The sequence below is a fragment of the Rhinolophus ferrumequinum genome, chromosome 3, assembly GCF_004115265.2.
Source record: "Rhinolophus ferrumequinum isolate MPI-CBG mRhiFer1 chromosome 3, mRhiFer1_v1.p, whole genome shotgun sequence".
Classification (NCBI taxonomy): Eukaryota; Metazoa; Chordata; class Mammalia; order Chiroptera; family Rhinolophidae; genus Rhinolophus; species Rhinolophus ferrumequinum.
The window spans coordinates 55,910,916-55,932,173 of record NC_046286.1 but is presented as its reverse complement, the minus strand read 5'-3'; the positions used below and the strand labels follow the sequence as shown (position 1 = coordinate 55,932,173).

The 21,258-nt window shown below is 33.0% G+C and overlaps 1 protein-coding gene across 7 annotated transcripts in view; it reads right to left on the bottom strand.

Annotated features, from left to right (window-relative positions):
* The window catches only part of GRIK2 (glutamate ionotropic receptor kainate type subunit 2), a 595,315-nt gene that overhangs the window by 360,910 nt on the left and 213,147 nt on the right, over positions 1–21,258 (bottom strand). For all 7 annotated transcript variants that reach the window (XM_033099818.1, XM_033099826.1, XM_033099832.1 and 4 more), the window contains 2 exons: positions 18,658–18,825; positions 15,795–16,052 (listed from right to left, as the gene is read on the bottom strand). In XM_033099818.1, the coding sequence (XP_032955709.1) occupies positions 15,795–16,052; positions 18,658–18,825 (426 nt within the window). The remainder of the gene's footprint in view (positions 1–15,794; positions 16,053–18,657; positions 18,826–21,258) is intronic.

Here is a 21,258-nt window from a genome sequence, read left to right as displayed (position 1 = left end):
TTGAAGTTAATATAATGTATGTCAATTATACCTCAATAAAACTTTTAAAAATAAGAATGTTGAATGAAACCTAGTTGAAGTACCACATTTTGCGATCTGAAGTCCATAAAGGGTCTATGTTAGTTGACTAGCTATCAGACAAGTTAATAAATTGAAAAATCGATGTTGTATCATTTACAAAGTATATTTTAATATAACTTAAATTTGCCTGGATCTAGAAAATCTGAATACATTGTCCAATGCAATCTATAGATTTAATGTAATCCCAATCAAAACCCCAGTGGTAATTTTGCAGAAATAGAAAAATCCATGCTAATATCCATTTGGAATCTCAAGAGATTGCACATAGCCAAAACAATCTTGAAGAAAGAAGAACCAAGTTGGAGGTCTCATCTTTCTGATTTCAAAACTTATTGCAAAGTTACAGTTATCAAAATAGTATTGGAATAGACAGGACAGAAATAGTCTCACATATACTCATATAGTCAACTGATTTTCAACAAGGACGCTAAGATCATTCAATGTGGAAAGGACAGTCTTTTCAACCAACATTGTTAAGAAAACTGGATATCTATATGCAAAAGAACAATATTGTATCCTTACCTTATAGCATATATAAAAATTAATTCAAAATGGATCGAAGATATAAACATAAGATGCAGAACTATAAAAACATAAGGAAAATACCTCATGGCAAGGATTTCTAGGATATGATACCAAAGACACAGGCAACAAAAGAAAAAATAGATAAACTGACTATAAATTAAAATTTTCTGTGCATCAAAGGACACAATAAGAGTGAAAAGGCAACCTATGGAATGAGAGAAAATATTTGTAAATTATATATCTAATAAGGAAGTAATCTCCAGAATACATAACGAACTCCTATAATCCAACAACAAAAAAATCCAAACAACCTGATTTTTAAAATGGTCAAAGGTCTTGAATAAATGCTTCTCCAAAGAAAATTCACAAATGGCCAACAAGCATATATAAAAAGATGTTCAACATGATTAATTATTAAGAAAATAAAAATCAAAACCAAAATGAAATATCACCTCACACCAATCAGGATCGCTACTATCAAAAACAAAACCAGAAAATAACAAGTGTTGGTGAGGATGTGGAAATATTAGAACCTTGTCCACTGTTGGTGCAATTGTAAAACAGTGTATCTCCTTTGAAAAATAGTAGGGTGCTTTCTTAAAAAATTAAACATAGAATTACCACATGATCTGGCAATGCCACATCTGTATATATACCCAAATAATTAAGAACACGGTCTTAAAGACATCTTTGTACACCCGTGTTGTATGTCAATTATACCTCAATAATGTTAAAAAAATAATAGTAGCCAAAAGGTGGATGTATTCATGGATAGATGGATGGATAAACAAAATGTGATAAACATATACAATAGAATTTTAGTCAATCTTATAAAAGGAAGCAAATTTGGACACATGGCTACACAACCTGGATAAACCTTGAGGACACTGTTTTAAGTGAAATAAGTCAGTCACAAAAAGACAAATACTGTATGATTATACTTATATGAGGTATCCAGAGTACGCAAATTCATAGAAACAGAAAGCGGAATGGTGGTTATTAGGGCCTGAGGGGAGGAGAAATGAGGAGGAGTTGTTATAGGGTATAGAATTTCAGTTTTGTAAGATAAAAAAAAAAGTTCTGTAATGTGTATTTTACAACTATTATAAATGGAGAAATCTGAGGACCATATTATGGGGCTCTATACTTGTTTAAAATCACTACAACTAAATATTGCACAAATGTTTAGTCCATCTCTACTATAAACTAATGACAGTGTTACAAATAATGTTGTCAGTTCCACAAACTTTTTTAGAGGTATCCTAATCTAAATAGTGAAACAGTTACAACAATAAATTAAATTGTATCGAGGAAAATACATGCATAATTATATAAACAGTATCACTGTAGGTCACTGAATATAAAATTTGTGCTGCATAATTTCAATTTACTCGTTCCAAAATAAAAGTGACTTTCAAGAGTTAGTGTTTCAATAGGCAGAGAAAACAGTTCTGTATCTCTAGTTTGCCAATAGCCTTCAGGAATGCTCTTTGATCTTTGCTGTAGGATAAAGGTACAAGGAACCGTTTTTCTTTTCTTTTTTCTTTCTTTCTTTCTTTTTTTTAGGAACCGCTTTTCAATAGTGTAAAAGCTAAGATCTGGGCAGTGCCCATTAGATTTGGTTTCTTTGAACATAGAAATGCAAATACCTTTGTTACATTACTTTTTTTTTCCAGCTTCATTGAGATACAATTGATATATAACTTTGTGTAAGTTTAAGACATGCAATGTGCTGATTTGATACACTTAATACTGCAAAATGATTACCACAAAAGGGTTAGTTAATATTTCTATCACCTCACATAGCTGCCATTTCTTTTATTCTGGGGGAAGGGGGTGGAAACATTTAATATCTACTCTCTTAGCAACTTTCAATTCTATAATATAGTTACCATAGTGTACATTATATTCCCAGAATATATTCATCTTATAATTGGAAGTTTGTACTCTTTGACCAATATCTCCCCATTTCCCCTGCTGACACACCCCTGGTTGACTACCACTCTCCTCTCTATTTCTGAGTTCAGCTGTTTTAGATTCACACGTAGTTGAGATCATATGATATCTGACTTGCTCTGTCTGACTTATTTCACTCTTATAATGCCCTCAAGGTTCATCCATGTTGTAAATGTTGGGATTTCCTTATTTCTTATGACTGAATAATATTCCGTGTGTGTGTGTGTGTGTGTGTGTGTGTGTGTGTGTGTACCACATCTTCTTTATCTAGTCATCCATGGTTGTTTTCATATCTCAGCTATTGTAAATAATGCTGGAGTAAATATGGGAAGACTTCTCTTCAAGATCACCTCATTTCCTTTGGATTCATAACCAGAAGTGAGACTTTAGGTCATAAGGTAAATTTTTTGAGGAATCCCCATGCTGTGTTCCATAGCTTCTGTACCAATTTACATTCCCACCAACAGTGCACAAGTGTTCCCTTTTCTCCACATCCTTGCCAACATTTGTTATCTCCAGTCTTTTTGACAATGGCCCTTCTAATACATATGAGGTGACATCTCATTATGGATATGATGTGCCATTTCCTGATGGTTAGTGATGTTAAGCATCTTTTGGTGATGTGGTAGCTGTTGGCCATTGATACATCTTTTTTGGAAAAACATCTATTCAAGTCCTCTACGCACTTAATTGTTTTTTCTCTGTTGTTTGTTTATTTTTTGCTATTGAGTGCCATGCTACTTCTAAATATATAATAGGTAGAATTTCATTTAAGAATAAATAAAGATTACATTTAAAATTGGGCAGAGGACCTGAAGAGACATTTCTCCAAAGAGAACATACAAATGGCAAATAGACATATGAAAAAATGCTCAACATCACTAATCACCAGAGAAATGCAAATAAAAACCACCATGAGATATCATCTCACCCCAGTTAGAATGGCTATCATCAACAAGACAAATAGTAACAAGTGTTGGAGAGGCCGTGGAGAAAAAGGAACACTCATAAACTGTTGGTCAGAATGCAGACTGGTGAAGCCGCTATGGAAGGTAGTGTGAGGTTCCTCAAAAAATTGCGAATAAAATTGCCATATGACTCAGCAATCCCTCTCCGGGTTATCTACCAAAAAAATCTGAAAACATTTATCCATAAAGACAAGTGTGCTCCAATGTTCATTGCAGTGGCCAAGACATGGAAATAACCAAAATGCCCTTCAATAGATGAATGTATAAAGAAGTAGTGGTATATATACACAATGGAATACTATTTGGCGGTAAGAAAAGATGAAATAGGACCATTTGTGACAACATGGATGGATCTTGCGATTATAATGCTAAGCGAAATAAATCAGACAGAAAAAGCAGAGAACCATATGAGTTCACTGATATGTGGTCTATAAACTGAAAACAACAAACTGACAAACAACTGAAAGAAAAAAAAACTCATAGACATAGACAATAGTTTAGGGGTTCCCAGAGGGTAAGGGGGAACGGGGCTCTAGAAGAGGGTAAATGGGGTCTAATATAAGGTGATAGAAAGAGAACTGACTTTGGGTGGTGAACACACAATGTGAGATATAGATAATGTATTATAGAATTGTACACCTGAAATCTATGCAATTTTACTAACAATTGTCACCCCAATAAACTTTAATTTAAAGAAAAAAAATATTGATCTAGTTCCTTGGCTGAGCTTCCAATGATGGTATTTAAAAGAAAAAATTTGCATCATTTGCTTTAGTCTCTCAATATGACAATAAGATAGCTCTCTGACCTTCAGCCACTTTTAGGAAAGGAAATTATAGCTTGTCATTTTTCATTGAGTAATTAATAGCGTAATTAACATGTTAGTGTTAATATTTCAAGGACTGACTTAATTTTCCTTCTTTAATGCCAACCCAATTATTTCAATTGGATAAAAGGATAAAAAGTTCATTGTGCAAATGGAACAGGAGATTTTAAAATATGCTTAATGGACAAATCAGAATCATGAATCATATAATTAGTACTTTTTGCAAAATTCCTTTAAAGTTAAATTAAAAAGTAAAACAACTTGTAAATTTGCTAAAATATATAAGTCATTTTATCAATGCTAGATTATTCCAAAAATTATTAATTTATACTTGACAATTTTTACTCTTTTTACAGCATAATGTTCTTCCTCCATACTAAAACTAATTCAAAACTATTTAAAATACTCTAAAGACAAGAATATTTAGCAGAATTAAAACAACTTAGTGTGAAAGTTCAAACAACTGAATATGTTCAATAAGTGATTGATAATTTTGTCAAAGCTAAATCACTACAAAACTGTTCTAGTTTTGCTTATAAATTTTAAGTCTGCTTTTATCTATAAAATAATGCCATCGTTTACTAAGTTTAACTTACCAACAATTATTTTTTAAAATATAATAATGTACATTTTATTCAAAGTTAGATGGATCAGTGGTTCTCAAAGTGTGGTTGCTAAACCAGCAGCATCGTGCTCATATGGCAACTTTTTAGAAAAAAAACCTCTCAGGACACATCCTATACCTACTGAAGCAGAAAGTAGAAATAAGGCCAGCAAGGTGGTGTGTTTTAACAAGTTTTCATAATTATTTCATTGTGCACTGCTGTTTGAGAACTAGTAGACTAGGTTACACCGTAGGAAAAATCATCCAGCAAATCACAGCAATTTAACAGAACAAAATCATGTCTCATAAAAGCAAGGTCTGCTGTCGATCTAAATAATTCTCCAGAGCAGCTGTCTTCAATAGTTTGGCTCAGCATTTTGGGATGCTTTGAACATACAGTATAATTGTTATGGGAAGGTATGAGTAAGCTGGAGAATTAGTGCCAGGTCATTACATTCTTTCACCTGGAAATGAACAACACTACCGCTAGCATTTCATCAACTAAAGCAACCCACGTGACCACATCTAAACTTAAGGACTAGGGAACTGCACTCTGCTTAGGTCTAGAAGTGAAGATAACCAGATGTTGGGAAACCCTAGTAATGCCTCTACCAATTGCAAGTCCTTGGATATAGCCCCAGAGTTACTGAATCAGAGGAATTGGCCTAGGAATCTCTAGCTTTAACAGAAGCCTAGGAAATCCTGTTATTGATACCAATTAAATTTAAGAACCAGTACGTTGGATTTTATTTTTAATATCTGTTAAATAATACAATGTTTTATGAAAAGAAAGATGACCGGGGTTGTAGAAATGTAACTGTTTATAAATAGTAAAATAACATCTTTGGTTGTTATATGGAGGAAGGGAGAGCTGTAAGGCTTTGTACTGTCAGTAGCTTTTACTACTTAAGGTTCTATTTATCACAAGGTAGATTTAGTACATGATTAATGCATTTATACAAAAGAAATGTATTTCTTGAGTTCTTTTTGAGTTACTGAAATGCTATCAGAGTGGGCACTGTGCCATCTCCCATTCGAAATAATTCAAAAACCGTGATACACAATTAGCCTGTCTAGAATCCGGGTGTTAACCCTTTCTTGCCTTCTCAAAATTTTTGATTCTAGGTAATTTTGTCCCCACATATACTTTATATGCCTTATATTTAAAACAAGATAAGCATTTACACAATGTTGAGAAGAATAGAGAAAACTGCTTTAGAAAGCAGTTGCATTAACCTGATATACCATGAATATCAAACCTAGGCATACAGGATGTAGATTTTTTAAAAAGTGTTCTGAGACAAAATGAATATATTTTTAATTGAGTATATGAAAAGTAATCTAATACATCTTGTAGAAGTAGATATACTGTTAGACTCATTTTTCTTCTTCTTGACCTGAAATCTTATTGCAGTTAAAAATGAATGCTATCACTTTTTTAGGAGCTGGTGCTATGGACCTCAATCATTACTAAGTACCTCATATAAAAATGAGCCTCTGTGTGAATGGTGTCTACACTGAGTCATTTTTAAATAAATGACATTACTGTTGCCAAGACAACTCAACTTAATATTGAAATACCCCTCCCTTACATCACCTATACACCTCCCCAGCTATATTTTTCTCCATAACAATTGTCACATTTGATAATAGATAATATACATATTTACTTTGTTATTGTTTATCACTCTACACTAGAATGCAAACTCCATAAGGGAAAGAGTTATTGTCTCTTTTGTTCACTCTTGTATCTCCAGTACCTAGAACAGTGCTAACACACAGCAAATGTTTGATAATTATTTGTGGACTAAATAAAGGAATGAATTTTTAAAAAATGAAGATGTGAATAATTAGATAAATTAATTATATAATAATTAGATCTTTCATGCCTAGAAAAAACATCACCCTTGCTAAATGGATTATGTGAGTGTTATGAAAATAAGCTTTATTACAGCACTCATGATGGATTATTTTATCAACTAAATTAATTCTTGCATCATACACACAAAGAATAGAACTATCGACTCACATGAGTAGGAGTTATGGAAGGTTACTTCACATTTAAACTTTGCAAGAATATTTTAGGGTGCGTCCTGAAGGTGGTGAATCACCAAATGAAAAGGGCATACCAGAGAGAGAGAACAATTTTGCACAGCAAGAGAGCCTTGAGACAGCAGCACATGATCGGTAAGGAAAAACTACAATTATTTAAGGATTAAAGTTATAATGTACGTATTGAGAGAAGAAACACACAGGAAGTCAAATCAGAAAGGAATGAGAGTGGCAACATTGGATGCTGCATGTGTCATGTTGAGGAATCAGCACTCATTCTTCTTAAAACTGAGGAGCCACGGAACAGCTTTAAGCTTGGGAATAACATGACCAGACTGTCATTTCAAAAAAGACCATTTTGTCTGCATCAAATAGATGAGATTAAAGAGAGCAGTGGGCAGAAAGAACATGGTCCCGGAGGTAAAGATAAGGACATTAACTAAGACAGGTGGCGGGGATAGAGGACAGAGGTAAATTTGAAAAATGTGAGATCAAAATAAGAAGTATTAAGTAATCTGTTGAAAATAAGGGATGAAAGAAAGACAAGAATCTAGAATGATTACTAGGGACCTGGCTGGGTAACCTAATAAAGAGGGAAATATGGGAGAAAAAGCAAGTTTGGAGGTCCAGATAATGAGGTTGGTTTTTATCATGTTGAGCTAGATGTGCCTGTGAGACATCCACATAAAGATGATCAATGAGTGACTAGATCTGTGAGTATGGAGCTTGGTAGAAACCACTGAAGATGTAGGTCAGTGAGTCTACCTCATACAGTCGTGCGCTGCACAGTGGCGTTTTGGTCAATGATGGCCCTCATATATAGATATGACGGTGGTAAACCACATAGCCTCGGTGAGTGTGTAGTGGGCTATAGTGTCTAGGTGAATGTAAAGACACCCCATGATGTTTGCACAATGATGAAATCGCCTAACAACACAATTCTGAAAATGCATCATTGTCATCAAACAGCACATAACTGCACAGAAAGAGGAAGGCATGGGTCAGGTAACAGGCTTTAGGGGGAGGGAGGCAATCAAGTAGAAAACAAGAAGACTACGACTAAAGCCTGAACAACATCAGCTTTTAAAGAGCAGGGAAATAAAAAGGAGTTTAAGAGTATAAGAAAGGAAATATGGCTGAAAGGAAGTGGTGGTAAGGAGAAAATTATGGCACAGAAGTCAGTGTAGGAGAATTTAATTTTTCCCATAAAGAGAGGAGTAGTCAAAATTGTCCCGTGCATCAGCAGAGCGAGGGAGACAGACAAGAATAAGAAAAGGCTAAGGGAAAAGTAGCTACCAAGAGGTACATGCCAATATGTTGCAGATTTAAATTAAGGAAAATTGGCAGTATGTGGCCATCACCAGGGAAGTAGTCTCACTTTATGATTTTTTTTTTCTTTTCCAACAAAGGCAGATATTACTGATCATTGAAGTCTGGTACCAGACCCACCCCTTCTATGTCTTAGGACCTACATATATATTTATTTCACTATAGGCAGGAATATGAATTGTGTGACTGTTGTAGGTTAGAAATTTTATTTTTATCTTTAAAATCTTTTAAAGATTTTAAAAATTACAGTGGGAATTAGTTCTATGAATGGTTAGAAATGTTCACTCTCATGTAATAAAAACCCATGTAATAATAATTTTTATGCTTGCTTAAATAAAAAGAAAGTATATGCAAGCAACACCAACTTTGTGGAAACACCAATACACCAAGCTATGTAATCAACTATATCCGAATAATTAGGTTTAACTCATAATTGCTAATTGTATTGCACTTAGAGAACTTGAAGATTTGTACCTAGAATGTGCAACATATAATCATCTTAGATCCAAATTATCACCTCCCTGAAATAAAATCAAAATAATTTGGTTATATGATTTACAATATAAAAAATTGTTATATTATTCAAAAATTAGTGTCTTCCAAGAATACATACTTTCATATTAACCTATTCTATTGAATTATTTGATTTTACCCTATTTAACCGTAGGTCCAAGACAAAATAAAATACATTTTTACTATTAATTGATTTTACATTTTATTATGTTAACTTCAAAAGCACAGATATATCTAGAATAGTGTATAAATATACTTCATCAAGTTAATGAAGTTAGTAAAGAAAGCATTTCTTCTTTTGCTTACGATAAAGGTCTTGGCCTTTTTTCTATATTTATATAATACAAATTAATCCATGCTGTTTGTTAAATATTATAATACCTAAAAATGACCGATTTTCCTTCATTAATTAAAAGAATTTACATTCTCCCCACTAAATTCTTTTTGTCTATATTCATCTCTATCACTGCCTACTCATTGACATAACTGAATTTTTGCTATCATAGCCCTGATTTTGTTCATTTTTTTTTCTTTCCTCATATGACAAATAGTCAAAATGGAGGGCAGAGTAAAATGCCAGTGGGAAAATTATATGTCCGTACTAAACTCCTATTTTTCAAGATGCATTTATACCTCCAGCATCTTTGGATGATTCCAAGGAACTATTTCAGATGCTTCAAGCCTAATGTGTTAGAACTAGATTTATTATACCTCTCCCAAATCTCTTTTTTCTTGTTTTCCCCTTTTAGGTAAATGTGCCATTGATTAGTAGTCCAGACCAGAAACATAGAGGCGATTCTTATCTTCTGTGGGTCCATCACGCCTTCCCCTTATTTACTTCCTAAATCCTACAATCTATATCTCTTAAATCCTTATAGAATTTATTGCCTCAACATCACTCCATCAAAGCCTCCTTAATTGGGACTGTTACCTTTTTCAACCTGATTAATTCAGAAATTCTTTTGCTTCTGCTCTTGTCCTATTCCCCACCATATCTCAGTATCCCCAATAAATTCTCCACACTGTAGTCACAGCCTTTGCCAAAAATAGTTCGGATTGTTCATTCCCTTTTTAAAAAATAATAACAAAATCAACCAAATCAAAACATAACAGCTAACATTGTATCACAATATTTAATTGGAATTGACTGCCTAAGGTCAAAACACAGATCTACCATTTACTTGCTATATAATCTTGGACAAATTATCTTAGCTCTCTCCATCTAAATTTTATCATACTAAAAATGTAGGATTAATAATAATTCATTTTTTTAGAGGATAGTAAACAAAAAATGGCATATAGCCCATGGCATTTGTATTATTCTGAATTTTACGCTCCTACCATGTGGGCTTTATGAAGCACTTTACTTATCTCACTGGTGCTTGTAGTTACCTAACAAACTGGCTCCCTTAGGCACCCTCATATTTACACATGCAACACCGTTTGGCTCCTTCTCTAATTGAAGCATTTCTACTTGTCCTTCATGATAACTTCATGATAATGTCGCCTTCTCTAAAACTCTCCTCTGCCTTTTTTAGGCAGCTTCAAACTCTTCCTTTCCCAAGATGCCACAATGTTCTTTTTTGTCCCTGTCTGCACTTATTACACTATAATACTGGCACATGCTCTCTCTCTGCCTCACTCTACTCTGAACTCACGGAGATTGTCAAAGTTGTATCTACTACAATACTGTGCCTTGTGCACAACACAGCACCTAGTATACAGAAGATGCAGTATACTGAGTGTTCAAATAAGTGAATGAATAAATAAATGTTTAATTGTAGTCGAAATATGGTATCAGCATGATTTACTTCAGCTTTCTTATAAAATTTTTGAAATGATAGAAGAAATCATGTTTAGGTATATAAAAATTATTGTTGAATGAAAATTATTGTTGAATGTATTTACTCAATGGCAAGCACTAAAAAGCTACCTGATCTAAATTAACTTTGGGTAGATGACTTAATCCATTGGAGTTTCTTTGTTTAAACAATTGATATAATAATACCTCTTTATGCATTCATTCCTGAAATATTTATCAATGTACTTCAAGGAGCCAGGCACTATCTAGTTATTGGTGATAGAATAGTGAGTAGCCTCGGGGTCCACCCTACTCAGATGTGTATTTGATCTGACAGAAAAACAGAGAAAAGAAAAGTCATTCACAACATAATGCTGCATGTTATAGTGGGTGATGGTCATATGAGTACCGTGGTGCTTTTGGAGTATGTTGGGGGACACCTATTCCAGGCTTGGGAGCTGGGTAAGGGCAGCCTTTCTTTGAGACATGTAAGCCCGCATGGCATGCATGGGAATGTTTTTGCAAATGAGCTTGTGTACTTGTATGTGCACTTAGTGGTAGGAGGAGCGGGGGCCAGAACGAGAGCTTTGCAGGTGGACAGAAGAGTATTTTCAGCAACTGAAAGTTTAATGTCTCAATTGGAAAGAGGGATTCAGACTCAAATGTCATTGGAGAGGTACAGGGACTACATCATGCCAGGTTTTATAAGACTTTTAAAAGTTTTGACTTTATCCTTAGAGCAATGAGAAACTATTAATAGGACAATGCATCAGAATTACATTTTTTTTTAATTACTCTAACTGCAATGTGGAGACTAGATTAGTGGATGCAGACTGAAGTACAGAGACGTTAGAAGTCTGTTAGTGATAATCCAGGTGAGAGATGATGGTGACCTTGATCTAAGTCATGGTAGAGAGAATGAAAAAACACAGGACAGATTTGAGAGATCAGAGAGGGGTAATAGAATTGACAACTGTTAGAGCTTGATTGTGGGGCCAAAGAAAGGAAAGAATCAAGGAAGATATTCAGGTTTCTGTCTTGGGCTGTTGGTGGGCAAAAGAACCAGTCACTGGAGGCATCAGGGATGGTGAGGTGTTAACCTGTTTTCTTTAGGACTCATAAAACTGCTTTGAAAATAAAGTGAAATCGTTTATATAATGGCAACGGCCACAATGTGTCGTGCACTACAGATCCTATATGTAGTCACTTCCATTCCTTTCTTCTCTTTTCCAAATGTGTACCAATAATTTAGCAGCAAACCTGGGAATAGAATCCCAGACTTCTGTTTACGAGTCCAGAGTTCTTTGTTAATGGACTACTGATCTATAAACAAAGATGAAACACAGGGATTTTAAAGCAAATATTCACAACTTCTGCTGGATGGCTTACAAGTTAACAGCTAGCCAACTTATTTTTAGTTTATATTTAAAATGAATCATATGCTCCAAAATGACTGACAGAAAGACAGCTTTGTTTCTGAAGCCAACTCTTTTCCATCATTTTTGGACATCATTCAGAGCTGTAACAGACTTTCAGGGTGTTTAAAAGCATTCATCCACAACAACAACAAATGCTAATTATCATAAAACATAAACAGCTCCTGTTAACATCATTCTAAGAATTTCTCCTACTCCGGTACTATATTGCATCTATCATCCCATCTGTTTTGGGGGTGGGAACAAAGACTAGATGAAAGTATAATTATCATGTATCAAACTGGACAACACAAAAAAATAGAAATGAATATAAATGGGAGGAACAGCATACATAATAAAGAAATCTGGAAAGGGAAGAAAGAAACATAAATAAAATGGCACAGCGTGTCCTGCAGTAAACAGCAGATACATTAAGTTCATAATGGAGTTAATGTTTATTTTGTTGGGTATGAGGTTTTTTTTGTTTTTTTCCCCATTTCAGTTCACAGTCCTCGCTATAATCAGATTTCCTCCCACATGGTCAAAAAGTCATATTTTTCACTTGGAAGTTTAAAAATTATCTTTGTTGAATTCTACCATCAAAATTCTATCTTGAGACTTTTAAACATACCCAGAAAGACAAAAGATCTACTTCTATAAGTTTATGAATGCATTTCAAAGAGAATCTTCTGTCTCTGTTAGAGTCAGTTCTATCCTATTAAAAAATCCTAAATAAAAATTCTATCCTAAAGAAAAAATCAAGAGAACTAAGTCCTCAAAAGTGTTTTGAATTAAAAGGGACTACATCTGGTCAGTTACAAATGCAATTAATTCATTACAAATAACATTAGAAACACAATCACGTACCCCTAAATAGGAACTGAAGCTCAACAAGGGTCCTGATTTTGTTTCTTTTACTGGCATATACTCACACCTGTAACTGTCCCTAGAATGTAGTATGTGCTTAATCAATATTTTTTCAATTAAATATTGCACAACAAGGAGCAACTGTAAGCTTTTATCCTCAGAGAATTTTTAAGTTATACCTATTTCATGAATAATCCTGTAGTGATTCTAAGTTAGCATTAATATTTAAATAATCAAGGACCTTTGGAATCCCCAAGTATCTATGCCACCTTCAAAGTGAGAAGCAACAAAGTTTCTTTTAAATAGTAACAAAGTATTTTAATATTTTTAATATGAGGTGAAACCTCCATTAAAAGTGTATACATCTAACTAACTATCGCTCTATATATTTCTCTATTTAAATTTTCCTCAATGATATGTTTATATTATTAAAGCAAAAGATCAAGAACAGCTAAGATCAGTTACACATGAAGCTTTTCTTTACGAAATTGTGACATGACTTCAATCATAAATCCCATTATCTCTTTATCCAATCACTCAGGAACCACATGTATAAAATAAAAAAGTCACACACACACAGACACACACAAAAAGATAGACGAGTGAAGAAAATCCTATGCCATTTTATATAACGGATTTGAGCATCCACAAATTTTGGTGTCCTCAGGGGTCTTGGAGATACTGAGCGACTAACTGTCTAGCCACAAACATTTGAACATTTGCCAATTTTCCTTCTACTATGAGGAATTTTAAGATACTAAGGAATGAATACAAAGTGTCACATATCTGACATCCATAAATATATATATATGACATGTGTATGTACATGTATATATAAGGGAATGTGATATTTAGGCAGCATTCACCTGAATTATTTCAGAGGAGATGGAGAAGTAAATACTCCATGGAATCATAATGTATGTGTATTCATATTTATGTTTTTCTGTATATGACCATCTATAAACATATATGGACTAATGTATAACTAAGAATGCTCTGGACCATCACATCATACAACCTAGAGAAAAAATCCGCACAGAAAGTTAAAATTATTTGTAAACATTTTTTAATCCGAGAAGTAAAATTGCTTTATTAATATGTTTTAGGACTATTTCTAATACTAATGAAAAGTTTTAAAAAATTATTTTCATTGTTTTCCCAGTCCTGTAACTCCCTGTTCTCTGTTCCCTGTTCTCTTGGGAGAATTTCTATCTGTCAATTTGCAGATGGTCAAATTTATTGTCAAATGGACTGATTTCTACACATAGTTTTAAATAATGAATGAACAAAGTGTTTTCTTGGCATACTTTGGAGAATTTAAATCAAAATAAATTTCAGTGTTGATGTAAACATCAAGGTATAGTAAAATGTATAAGAATAAAATATTCTTAAATTCTAATTTAAAGAGCACTATTTAGACCACTGATAAGTATCTTAATGTAAAACTCCTTATCATTATATAATAACTAAAAGAGTATGCACTTCCTTCAACAATATAACTGTAAGAAAAATTAATACTTAATTTCTACTATTTACTTTGTTATATTTATCTATGAGACTTGCTTTTAACTGGTACCTCAAAATAAGCATTCATACATAAAAATAGCATATATTAAAACAAGAAAGCACAGACAACCTCTTGCCAGCAAAAATTCATTGAAGACGCCAAAATAAACACCACTTAATAAGTTCTATTTTCCAAGTCTCTAATCTGTGCCTGTACATAAAGAATTCCAAAAACTAAGTATTTCAATGGACATTATTTTGTTAGAAATGTGCGAAAAAACTTTTTCAAACTTTAACATTCATACAGATAAAGGTATTACGTTCCATAAACATTCTTTGCACCTAAACAACTAAAGAAAATGTTATGGCAAAATTCTGAATTTCTTGGTAAGTTTCACTGACAGCAAATCATGAAGCTTTAAGTTGAGAAACTATCCTGAACTTAGCAGAAAAATTCTTTGAATAAATATTTCAATATTACAGTTTACACTATCTCTATCCTTAATCCAATATTATAGTTTTCATTACCTGATCCTTCATAGGAAAAAAAAAAGTGCTTCAGAGAATCCTTCATAGGAAAAAAAAAATAAAGAGACCTCTCCTGGGTATCTACCAAAAAAAATCTAAAAACATTTATCTGTAAAGATATATGTGCTCCGATGTTCATTTTAGCTTTTATTTACGGTGGCCAAGACATAGAAACTACCAAAGTGTCCTTCGATAGATGAATGGATAAAGAAGATGTGGTATATATACACAATGGAATATTATTCTGCCATAAGAAAAGATGAAATAGTGCCATTTGCGACAACATGAATGGATCTTGAGATTATTATGCTAAGCGAAATAAGTCAGAAAAAAAGTAGAGAGCCATATGATTTCACTGATATGTGGGATATAAAACTGAAAACAAGAAAGGAACAAGACAAACAAATAAAGAAACAAAAACTCATAGACACAGGCAATAGTTTAGTGGTTACCAGAGGGTAAGGGGGAGAGGGGTGGGAGATGAGGGTAAAAGGGATCAAATATATGGTGATGGTCTGGGTGTGAACACACAATGTGATATACAGATGCCGTATTATGGAATTGTACACTTGAAACCTATGTAACTTTACTAACAATTGTCACCCCGATAAACTTTAATTAAAGGAAAAAAAATACAGAGAAAAAGTACGTTTAGCTGTTTTTTTTGTGTTAATGTGTGGAATTAGTGTTGTCGTTTGATTCCAAATGTCTTTCCATCTCTCAATTTAAAAAACAAAACAAGACTACAGTAAGAATTTTAAGTATGTTTCATAAAATTATTTATATTTAAAACATAACCCCAAAGGCTACTGATTTTTCTTACCAGTGCTGTCATCATATACAACTGTTACAGTTTTCCACTTGAAGAACTGCACCAAGTCCAAAATGGCACGGCTGAGTGAAGAGAAGTCTGGGTAGAGACTGACATAGAAGGAATCTTTGTTGTCTGACACCTGGTGCTTCCAGCGGGTCTGTATGTGGGGAACCCCCAGAGCATTGCAGATGGACTGAACAGCATTTGCTGAAGAGCTGTGTGAAGGCCCGAAGATGGCAGCCACCCCAAGAGACAGCTGATCACAGGCTGAAGAGGAGACAGAAGTCTGTCAATAATGATGCCAGAGTGCCAACATTACCACATATACTGTAAACCCAAAGGTATCATCCTAAAGATCTGTTTTTCTTTAATGTAACATCTGTTTTATATTTTGTCTAACTCTGAACATTTTCAATTTGTTAGAAGGGAATTAATTCACCCAGACATCTGCAGCTCAATGTTCAGATATTTTTACAAATAATGTCAAGGAAAGGAGAGAGGTCAGGAGAAAGAGGAGGGATACTCCAGAATTTAAGGGGGGCGATGATCATTTTGGAAGAATAGTTCATATCAGGTAGTTGGGGGAATAGCGTTCCTTCCCAAGTATACTGGTCATTCCTTACAATTTCAATTTCTTAATCAGGAGCCCTTTGGTCCTCCGTTGCACTCCAATGAACTATGGCAGCACATAGCTAAGTGTTTGCATATATCTGGTGACAGAAGTCAAGCTTTGCATACCACCACCCATACAAAGCTTTATATGGCTCAAAAAGGATGAGCTCATGTGAAGTAACCTCATTAAACAGAAAGAACATCAAAGTCATAAAATAAGCATTTAATTAACTTTATTTTACTTTTGGTACTATCACTCTTTTATATTGGTCTATTTTTTTTCTAAATTTATATTTATTCCTAGGAAATTTTATTCATATCAATAATAATTGCAATAATCAAGAGAGGCATAAACAAACGAGAAGGTATTCAGGTGAAAATTGATATACCGTGACAGAACTTGAATTTCTATAAGATGTACTGAAGTAGTTTGGGCCTAGAAAGTGAGTAAATTTTTTTTTTTTTAATGCTGTTCCTTTGAAGTCACCATTAAGAACTCTGTTGGTCTTGTTCCTTTGTTGCTTTCAGTTTTATAACCCACATATGAATGAAGTCATATTGTTCTTGACTTTTTCTGTCTGACTTATTTCGATTACCATAATAATCTTAACAGAGGAACAAGACAAACAAATAAAGAAACAAAAAATCATAGACACAGACAAAAGTTTAGTGCTTAAGGGGGTAAGGGGGGAGGGGAGATAGTGGAAGAGGGTAAAAGGGGTCAAATACATAGTGCTAGAAGGAGAACTGACTCTGGGTGGTTAGTACACAATGTGATATATAGATGATGTATTCTAGAATTGTACACTTGAAACCTATGCAATTTTACTAAACATTGTTATCCCAATAAATTTAATTTAAAAAAATCAAAAGAAAGAAAAGAAATCTATTAATATTTTATTTACACTGCACTCATATTCCATATTCTTTGGTCTAAATGATTTCAATTGAGCTTCTTCTTTCTAATGGAAATAATCATGAACTACGTCACTAATCAAATGCACTTGTCTTGCAGTTAATGACTTATTTTGCAATTATGATGACAAATGCAGTATTTCACAATAACCTTTACCCTTTTTTCAGCCTTTAAAACCTTTCATTACCCTGACATGGTTCTTATATATGGAAACTTATTTGTATTCATAAAGATATGAATTCAAAGGGCAGGCAGAATATAGGCTTTTATAAACACTAGTTAGCTGTGGAAAAGAAGGATTCTTCCATCTCAAGAAATATTGTACCTTATCAGCTGCCATTAATATTAATGAGTTTACAAGAAATCTGCACCAAGTTAGAATTATAAATAATTATGTACCTTTCCATCAATGTAAAGTAGCGTATAAAACAATATTAGCATTACAGAAAAGGAAACATTATTTTGAAAATAAGAATTTAGAACAAATGCTTTGTAAGCCCATTCCTTTGGGAAAATCTCTATTATCTTTTTATTCTTGTTACATAAATATTAACTCCATGCAAAAAAAAAAAACTACTTAGGCAAAGTAAATCTGGAAACATTCTCAAAACGCATTTACTACTAAGACTGGTTAAAATAATGCCTTGATAATAGTTTCTCATTCATATATAAATGTTAAATTCATAGTTCACTAAATTATTTTATTATTGTTATCATTTAAAACACAGTTTTACAACATAATAAATGATGTAGTTAATTATGATAAGTATTTCTTCATAGAATCCAAGTTTTTACATCATTATCCACTTATTTTCAGTTATAAGAAGAAACATCAAGTAGTTAAAAAATGGGCATGGAGTATACATAAACTTAAAGTTGTTCAAAATTTTCCAATAAAGTTTTAAGATCAGGTTGACTTGGAACCACAGAACTTCCAAGGTAGTCGGTAAATTGGGACCACAATAATAATATAGTGGAACTGACAGATAATGCCAATAAATTGTAAGAATGGATTGAATAACTTAGTAAAATCCCTAATACATATTTTATTGTAGGTGGGTTTTTGCAAATAGGAATAATTTATTAACAGAAGGGTTGGTAGGGAAGAAAAACAATTTTACTATCATGGATCTAATTGCATGTCTTATCACAAGCAAATTTTTTTTGCAATAGGTAATCATGTTACTTTACCTTCCCTGATAAAATTTCTGTGCACTTTGAAAAGAAACCTTTCATGAGAATATTCCTAATGACCTATTAATTATATTTAGAATTAAGAAATCTCTTAAGAATAACTGGATATTTTAATTCCAGAAAACATAATGTTAAGTATCTATCAATTACCTTTCTTGGATGCTTCAAAACTGTCATAGAGGTTTATCTTCTGGGTGTCATAGGTTAGGGTAGTATTGGGCAACAAGGTTCTGTTTCTGTTGATGGTGTTCACAGCAAATCTGAACGCAAGTTCCTCAGCTCCCATTGGGCCAGATTCCACATATTCAAAAATACCACCTGGCAAAAAGAAAGAATAATCACAGTTCTTACAAGACAGAGAAAATGTTGGAAGTTTTCTACATTTTTATGTATGTGTGTATGTCTTTGTGTGTGTGTGTAATTTAAGTACATGGATTTGTGCTTACCTTTTCTATGAACATGAATATTTGATATGTGCCCTTTTAGAGAAATACGCACTGGCAAAATTATCTTGGTATTGCTACCCAGATTTAACATGATTTTGCCTTTTATCTTTAGTAACTGCTTCTTTTAGAGCTGGGCATATATATATAGATCTTGCCTTAAGGACTGAATATTATCCCTAGAAATTTTATGCACTATCCAGAAAAATCAATTCTCTTTACTAATATAAAGCTACATATAAAGTTAGGAATTGGGATAACTGTATTAGATTGTCTCCATTAATTCACAAATCAGAACTCTTTAGAACAATTTTATAGCAGTTTCTGTGTTAGAAGGCCAAAATACTTATTCATTTGCAAATTCCAGCATCTTACTTGTAAGAAAAGAGAACAAAGTGGCATTTCCCTATTTGTTTTACTCTAAAAGTTTTTTCAGAAGTTACTTGACATTTGTAAAAGATAACTCTCCCAAACAGTGCAAATTCCTTAATCAGTGAATAACACTGTATATATAATTTTAGCCATAAAATGTAGACAATAACTGAAAAACATGGCGTTTCTATTAGTCATCTTCTCAGCTATTTCTCAGTCCAGTTCTCTCAGTTCTGTCCCAGACTTATTTCTTCTTAATATCATCTCTTTGTCTTCAGTTATGAGTGACCTAACTGAGACTTCTTCCTCCAATGTAATTGCTTCCTTATTGTTACTTTGGTGAGTGCAATGAAAGGGAGAGCACCTGATACAAACTCTGTCCTGGGGAAACTAGTACTTTATAACAAGAGAGCATTTATATTTCTCTCTTTCAAGTTTCAAACCATGTACTCTCAACACAGTCATTCACAAATTAAACTTCCTTAAATAAGCCATTTCCACAGCTTGCAATTCATACCTCATCAAAAGTCTTTGATGCATGAAAGTCAGATGACTATACTATCAGCCTATCATAAATTAGTAAGAAGTCATAGTTTGGTAACAAAGATGAGGAATGAGGACTCAAGAAGATACTACAGTGATCAGGCAAATTTATATTCAGAAAAAAATTGGAAAAGTTGTCATTTGAGCAATTTTGAAAAATAATGGAGCATTTGGAAAGTCCTTCTTTAATTTAATTTGGAATAAAGAATCAATCATAGAAATCCAAACCTGAAGTTTTTTCTTAATGGCAAAATAAAATAAAAAACTAAATTTTCTATTTTCCTGAGTTGAAATTAAAGTCTCTATGTGGTATACATACAAAATAAACCATATTAGTTTGAAATATTTCTCTTATTCTTTCAACTAAATTGCTGGTGTAGTTATCAGATTAATCCACTTACTGTGAATAGTACTCTGAATATATTTAAAATCTTTGAGACTTGTGCTAAGCAAAGTATAAGTACTGACATTTCTAAAGGGTGTCAAGAACCAAATTAGAAGTCTTGTATATGTGGAAGAGAATAGTAGTACGATCATGGATTACAGAGATAAACTGGGTTTACATCCTGGCTCTGCCTCTTGCCATCATGTACACTTGGCAGCTGCTTAAATCTTCAGTCTGAGTTTCTTCTTCTTCTCTAAAAAAAAAGGAATGATAATAGAGGCTACTGCATAGAGTTGTTATAGAGATTAAATGTTATCTCATAATAAGCACTTAAAACAATGGCTGCCATAGAGTAAGCACTCAATAAGTGTTTAAGATTTCACTGACTCTTCAAAACAATCTCAAGTAGTATTATTTTACAGGAAAGAATCCTTTGGTCTAAGATCATATAAAACTATCAAGTGATGGAGCCAGCATTAAAACCTGTTTGTGAATGACTACAAAGCCCTTGCCTATTCCACTACAAACTAGTAGTTTTCTTCAAAGTTTCAGGCAAAATATACAGAGCTTCCTAAAATGTTAGATATGATGACCTTAATAATAATGTGGAAGTGAAAATGCAAGATCATATATATGGAACAGAAAAATAATTGAGCAATTAGAAAGTATTTCTTAAAGTTAATTAAGAATAAAGAATCAATTATAGAAATCCAAACCTGAAATTGTTTCTTAATGGCAAGATAAAATAAAATACTGAATTTTCTATTTTTCTTAGTTCAAAATAAAGTTTCTATGTGGTACAAATACAAAATAAGAATACTGAAATGGTCAATATTTGATGACAGTGAATTAAAACTTTCCTATTCTTTACCTCACTTCAAAATAAATAATTCAAATCCGACTACAAGTTTACATATTTATCACTGGTTTGAATATTTAAAGAAATCTTTGTAATCACTTAGGAAACTCATATTCTATCTTAATTAAATAACACGAATGATTAATTTT